Source organism: Azolla caroliniana, unplaced genomic scaffold, assembly GCF_043228905.1.
Source record: "Azolla caroliniana isolate FFs.n. ecotype wild unplaced genomic scaffold, voAzoCaro1.0.p SCAF_7, whole genome shotgun sequence".
NCBI classification, from domain to species: domain Eukaryota; kingdom Viridiplantae; phylum Streptophyta; class Polypodiopsida; order Salviniales; family Salviniaceae; genus Azolla; species Azolla caroliniana.
The window spans coordinates 14,266,028-14,272,698 of record NW_028230442.1 but is presented as its reverse complement, the minus strand read 5'-3'; the positions used below and the strand labels follow the sequence as shown (position 1 = coordinate 14,272,698).

General features: G+C 39.3%; 1 protein-coding gene across 1 annotated transcript; it reads left to right on the top strand.

Moving 5' to 3' along the window:
* The first annotated feature begins 1,934 nt into the window (after nucleotides 1-1,934).
* LOC147862020 (cyclin-D2-2-like) lies at nucleotides 1,935-5,759 on the top strand. Its single transcript, XM_087322986.1, has 6 exons — nucleotides 1,935-2,529; nucleotides 2,812-2,901; nucleotides 3,020-3,118; nucleotides 3,475-3,682; nucleotides 4,103-4,236; nucleotides 4,998-5,759. The coding sequence occupies exons 1-6, from the start codon at nucleotides 1,960-1,962 to the stop codon at nucleotides 5,259-5,261; spliced, it is 1,365 nt and encodes a 454-aa protein (XP_087179112.1). The 5' UTR covers nucleotides 1,935-1,959; the 3' UTR covers nucleotides 5,262-5,759.
* Nucleotides 5,760-6,671: the final 912 nt, after the last annotated feature.

Here is a 6,671-nt window from a genome sequence, read left to right as displayed (position 1 = left end):
AAGAGTGATATATTGGAATCATATAGATGGATCCTAATGATTAGCATTTGTAGGCAAGGCAAAATATATGAGGGTTTTAGCCATCAAACGTACGTACCACCCAAATTTTGAAGTGCATAGTGACCGTGTCGCATCAGATTGGATTATTCCGGAGCTAGAGAATGTCGGGGGGGTATCGATGAGTCACATGGACGTATCGTGTAGGAGTAGGTTTTTTTTTATAACACAATGACAGAGATGAGGCGAGATTGTGGATGAATGACCCATAACTCTATGTGTTGTTAAATTTACTCATTTTGAGTGGTAAAAAGAAAGAAGCCACGGGATGGGATTCACAAGGAGCCTCTTTTTTTCGTTTGGTTTGGTTTTGGGTGGTAAAAAAGGAGAAGAAAAAGCTTTAAAATTTTATGTGAAGAAATTTCCCGCTTAAAATGGGGGGGAAGAAAATGGAGCAGGAAAATAAAAATAAATTGAACGAAACTCAAGAAAGAAAAAAACACAAAAATACAAAAACAAAACAAAATATGATGTATGTACATATGTAGTGTTAATGTTACATATTGTTTTTGAGCCCCTGAAAAAAGCCACCCCAAAAAAGAAAAGAAAAGAAAAGAAAAAGGGAGAAATAAAAATATAAAAAAAATCCTGCGGGCGAAAATAAAAAGAAAGGAAAATGTTGAAAACTTAGCAAACTGTAAAAAGCGTAAGAAATTTGAGAAAAGAAAATAAGAGAAAGTTAAAAAATAAAATAAAATATAAAAAAGAAAAGAGGAATTAAAAAAGGGAGAAAACCGGAAAAAAACTAAAAAAATAAAATAAATCCTTCTATTCCGCCTCCCTCTTTCTATTGATTATTAATTTTATAATTATTTGTCTTCGCGAAAAAATAATGAGGAGCAGCCTGCCTTAACACTCAAATCTATTATTATGTTTTAACTAAAAATTAACAAACCGGAGATTAAAATAAATCCAAACAGTAAAACCAAAAAACCAAAAAGCAGGAGTTCCTCTTAAAAACAAACAAAAATACGAAACTTTAAATGTTCAAAAGAAGAAGAAGAAGGAAAACAATTAAATTGGGGGGGGGGGGGGGGGGGAGGAGGGGTTATTAATACAAAGGGAGGCGGGGGGGGGGGGATAGCGTTTCTAGAGAGAGGATGTTGTCCGCGAAAGGGGAGAGGGAGGCATGCATACATACATACATATGTATGTATGTATGTATGTATGTATGTATGTATGTGCATGCCCATCCTCATCACGTTCAAATTGGAGAAAAGAGAGAAGCAAAAAAGGAGAAGCCACGCCACCCCCTCCGTCGTGTGTATTTTGTAACTAACCATTCTATTATTCATACATTCACACGCATGCATGCACAAACTTGAAACACACACCCCACATTCATGTACATTCATATATGACATAGATACACACATACATAGAGATACATACACACACATCCATCCATCCATCCATACATAAGCCAAACACGCACATGTATGTATGTATGTTTTATAGATTCATCATATACATACATACTACATACACAGACATCCATCCATCCATAAGCCAAACATCATACAACAGCATGAAAGAATGTAGAGAGAGGATGTGCTCATATTCTCTCTCTCTCTCTCTCTCTCTCTCTATGTCTTCTGTGTCTTCTCTCTCTCTCTCTCTCTCTGTCACCCACACACACACACACACACACACACACACACACACATACATACATACAGTATGTATGTATGTATGTAGTAAGAGAGTAGTACTACTCTCTCTGTTCCTCCTCCCTCCGTTCCGCCATAGCTCATCCTCCAATGCTCATTCATAACTCCTCTCTCTCTCTGCACCTTATCCCCTCCCCTCCTGCATTCATTCTTTTCTCTCTTCCTTCCTTCCTCTTCTTCTTCTTCTTCTTCTTCTCGCAAATTTTAACATCCTCTTTCCCCCCTGCCTGCGATGGTGCCTTCTCCTTCTCACCACGCAGAAGCTTCCTCTTCTTCTTCTCTTCCTCCTCCTGCCCCCCTCCTTCCTTCTCGTCCCTACTTCGCCATAGCCGCCATGGCTCCTCCACACTCAAGCAGACGAAGAAACAACCACCACAACACCTGCACAACCGCCGCCGCCGCCATAGACACCAATTCCGCCCTCAACCTCCTCTGCTGCGAAGAAACCTCGGCATGCCTGCTCGACTCTGACAGCGATGTCGATCTTCTCCACCCACACCTCAGGTCTGAGTCTCTCGAATGCGATGAGCAGAGCTCAAGCTCCCCGTGGAAGCTTCGATCAGAAGCACCGGCTTCATCTTCAGGACAGACGGCAAAAGCAGAAGAAGAAGAAGTAGTAGTAGTAGTAGAAGAAGATGATCCATCTCTACGAGAAGAAGATCTCTCGGACGTTGAAAATGCAGTTTGTGCGTTAGTCGACAGAGAAATCTTTCACATTCCAGAGTCTGATTACTCGAAGAAGTACAGGACTCACGTTCTTGATGTCAGCTCTAGGCAAAACGCCATAGCTTGGCTCTTCAAGGTAAGGTTCTGTAGCAGAAAAGAACTCTGTTTTGTTGCTGTTTGTTGTAATAGATTCATCATTGCCATTATCTTCTCTTCTGTTATGTCATTTCATTCTGTACTTTCCTCCACTTTTGCTTGCTAAATCCGCCATTAACCTGTGCATTTTCATAAGTGCATTCTGCAAAATTTAGAATTTAAGCCATTTTCACTCTCCACTACTTCACAGTTGAATTACATGCAAATATCTGTATTTGATGGTGGATCGATTTTCTCTGCGATTTTTTCTTTCTTTCTGCAGGTTACAGAGCTCTACAACTTCAATAGTCTGACATCGTCATTGTCTGTGAATTACCTCGATCGATTCCTCTCTCGTCATAGCCAAATTTCAGTAAGATCTTTCTTCTCTCTTTTATCGCCATTCATTCTTCCTCTCCCTTACAGTCCGTGTTTACCGAGTTTTTGCTAATTATTTGCTGATCGGATGAATTACTATGGCGATTCTGCAGAAAGGCAAAGCATGGATGATACAGCTGCTCTCTGTTGCTTGTCTTTCTTTGGCGGCGAAAATGGAAGAAACCGAAGTTCCTCTGTTGCTTGATCTTCAGGTAATGGAATTCAGCTCCATCGACATTGACCTTGATAAACACAGACACTGCCAAAACGCACATCTCTTCCCCAAATGAATTCATTTCCCAATTGAATTTAACAGAAAATACTCTGACAATATTTAAACATATGATCGTCTCCTCAGAATCGAATTCATCTCCATTGAATTGAACGCACAAAAACTAAGAAAGAATCAAACATAGATGTATTACACATAGAAGCCTGCTCCATAACTCAAGTTCCATATCCATTGAATTTAACACAGGACAACCACTGAAAGATAAATAATGTTAAAGAACTACAATGCAGTCAGAGTTTGTTCTAAAAAGAAAGGATTGTGTGGATTCGATCTTAGGTTGGGCAGAAAGATTGTTTCATATTTGAGCCAAGAACTATACAGAGGATGGAATTACTTGTTCTCAGCACACTTGAATGGAGAGTGAGCTCCGTCACACCTTTCTCTTACATAGATTACTTCATCAGAAAGCTTGATCTCCATGGTTGCTCACGTTGCAACATCTTACGTTCACGAGCAACTGAATTTCTTCTCTCCTCTGTCAAAGGTATTCTACTGGTTGCCCCATACTTCAAAAGCTGAAAAGTTAGAAAGCTTAATTCTACATTTGTGTTGGGCCCCTAAGTTTTGTGCTCCTTGTGCATCTGACTTTGATTAGAAGTCCTTTTTGATCAGCTGTGGGAGTAATGCTCAGTTGTGCTTAATTCTATGTACTTTGTTGATCTGACATGTAAGAAGACCTGCTAAAGCCATGACCATTGTTGATCTGATTAAAACCCAGTTTGTTATGAAACCCAGCATAATTTCTTGCATCTGCTTTATCTGATTTGGAGTAAACCCTAGTTTCGTATGTCCTATTGATCTGAATATGCGATTAATCTTAGCGCTTTACAAATAATTGTTTGAACTGTTTCTTGATGAAGCTTGACTTGTGCTTGATTATCTCTGTCTGTTGGTATCTGTGCAGAGCTCAGATTCATTGATTATCGGCCTTCTTCCATTGCCGTAGCTGCTCTGCTTTGTGCCATTCAATGTACAATGCCTCTCATATGCTCTGAATCTAAGAAAGCTTTGACCTCCATGCTACCTGCAGGCTTGCAAGTAAGGATTTGAACCAAAAAAACTAATTGAACTAAGACCTGATATGAATTTTATATGATCAACCCAAACAAATTTGGAACTATGATTCCGAACTTATGTCACAATGAGGATTATATATTCTCAACACATTCTAGACGCTTTCACACTATGCTCATGTGAACGCGGACAGACATTCTGGTGTTGAATCTGAAGATGGTGAACTTACCTTGGCTGAAATCACAAACATTGTGAGCCTTCTCTATAACATGTTAGAATGTTAGGTGATGAGTAACTCACTCGATATGTATGTATATGTTTATATCTTGTGTACTCGCGATGAACAGGCCGTTACGGTAGAAGAGAGAATGATGGCCATGACTTTTATTGCAAACTTTGGATATGGGTAATCCAAACATATATATCATATACATTGCATAAACATGATGTAGATAAATCACATTCCATGGGAACAATGCCAACGGTTGTGAAGCAAACCTATCTACACATCTATTTAGGTATGTGGTGCCTCTCAATTAGAGGATGATAATGTTGAACATTATAGGAAAGGGTGAACAAAACAAATCCTTCTATGAATGATCATAATAGGGGACCAACAACTTTCAATAGAAGATCATAATGTGTAGGGTGAATGGGGGGAGGGGGGTTCATCCCACTAGGGAATTGCTTAAACCTTCTCGTGTTATTATAATCATCTCTGCCTTCACCCCAAAGGTTTGAATCTCAATGGCTCATGATCTTTTTGACTTATTCTATGTGTGTAGGTCCCTACGGAGATTTGCTACAAGATGATGTCGGAGCTCTATCTCTCGCCTGTCCGTAAGGGTGATAGTTGCACCAATTCGGTCCCGCAGAGTCCGATCGGAGTGTTGGATGCATCTTTCAGCACGAGCGACAGCGAGAGTACATTGAAATCCATGGGGTCGAGCACCTTCAAGTCAGTCAGGTCGGACACGATTTCCTCACCGGTACTCAAGAGAAGGAGGGTTGATGATTTTTGTAGTAGTGTGAACACATCTGCACCCTAAAGTAAAGACTATCTATACACACATTTGATTTCTTGTAGTGGAGGCATTTTCACATAGTAGTAATATATATATACATAGAAATATATATTCCTATTGGTCACAATTGACTGGCACAACCCCCTCCCCTCCCCTCCCCTCCCACACACACAAAAACACTGTCGTAAAAATGTGGAAAATTTATATACCAGTAGTGGAGAGACTAAGATTTTGACCTTTATACTTTGGTTTTCTCTCTTGAGGTTATTCTCAGAGATTTTAAAGAGGGGTTATACATTTTTTTTTCCTCCATTGTAGGTTGTACCTAACGTTTTACCGAGCTAGTGAGCCACAAATCCGAATTGTTTGTTGGATGTCTTCAACTACAATAAAATATACATGTTATCAATGGCTTGTCCCTTGTCGATCCATTTTGGTCTGCCTGTTTTGCTCCATGGTTCTTTACAATGTCGTCGAAGGTCTAAATAAAGATGAAAAATCTCCATATTTTTGTGATCTACCTGTGACTGACCGAATATTTTGCCCATAGTGTGGACAAACTGAAGCATTAGATCATGGGCTTTTTGGCTAGTTTTGATATTCTAATCCTTGTTTTATTTCAAAGCAATGCAATTAGAGTGTTTTTTCATCCAACAATTTCATTCAGGACAAGCCAAACTCACAATATGTTATTACCACATTGTTGTGTTAGCTAGGTCATGGTTATCCACTTTATCTGACCATTTGAGGCACATAAATTGTCTAGAGGTGTGGTGTAGACACAACCCATATAATGCCAAAGCTTTTACCATGGTCTCCATGTGTTTATAACTTATGGAAAGCCATAGATTGCGGCTCATACCATACCGAGATGAAACATAATATGCTAGAGACAGTAAGATAATGGCTGTGCCAATTTAAGTTATCCGAGTGCGTCTAGTGATTGCATATGTGACACACTAAAGCCAGATATTGACTGACTCATCTGAGTTCATTGACAGGCAGAAGGCTCATTCACTACTCTAGGGGGTTCCAACTAGGTCATTGGAGTGTCCATCTCTAGTCTTAATATTCTTAAATTACTGTGTGAGGTTTTCCTAAAATATAAGTGCTATGGGCATGGTATTGCTTTTTCATTTGAAGTTGGTTCTATCAAAGAGGAATGAGGTTGCATCATATTGGTATTCTTTGCATGTATAGCCCAAAATAGTGCTCATATCGATATAGCTAGTGTGCATATAAAGGCATACTCAGTAGTTGTATTACTGTGCTAACTTTCTCCATTTTCTCCACAAGTGCAAACACTCATGTAAATTTGCATGCACATATGTAAACACTTGTGTAAATTTGTTAGATTGTACAAGCCCTATTGTAAATCAATTACAATGATTCTCCATCCCAACCTTCATAAGTGGTTGCAGTGCTAGCTAACAA

Bases quoted from the DNA above. Each gene is read 5' to 3' on its own strand.
- LOC147862020 (XM_087322986.1), top strand. From the start codon at position 1,960: ATGGTGCCTTCTCCTTCTCACCACGCAGAAGCTTCCTCTTCTTCTTCT. The intron at 3,119-3,474 runs GTAATGGAATTC...ATTCGATCTTAG, and splicing joins CTCTGTTGCTTGATCTTCAG to GTTGGGCAGAAAGATTGTTT. The intron at 4,237-4,997 runs GTAAGGATTTGA...CTATGTGTGTAG, and splicing joins TGCTACCTGCAGGCTTGCAA to GTCCCTACGGAGATTTGCTA.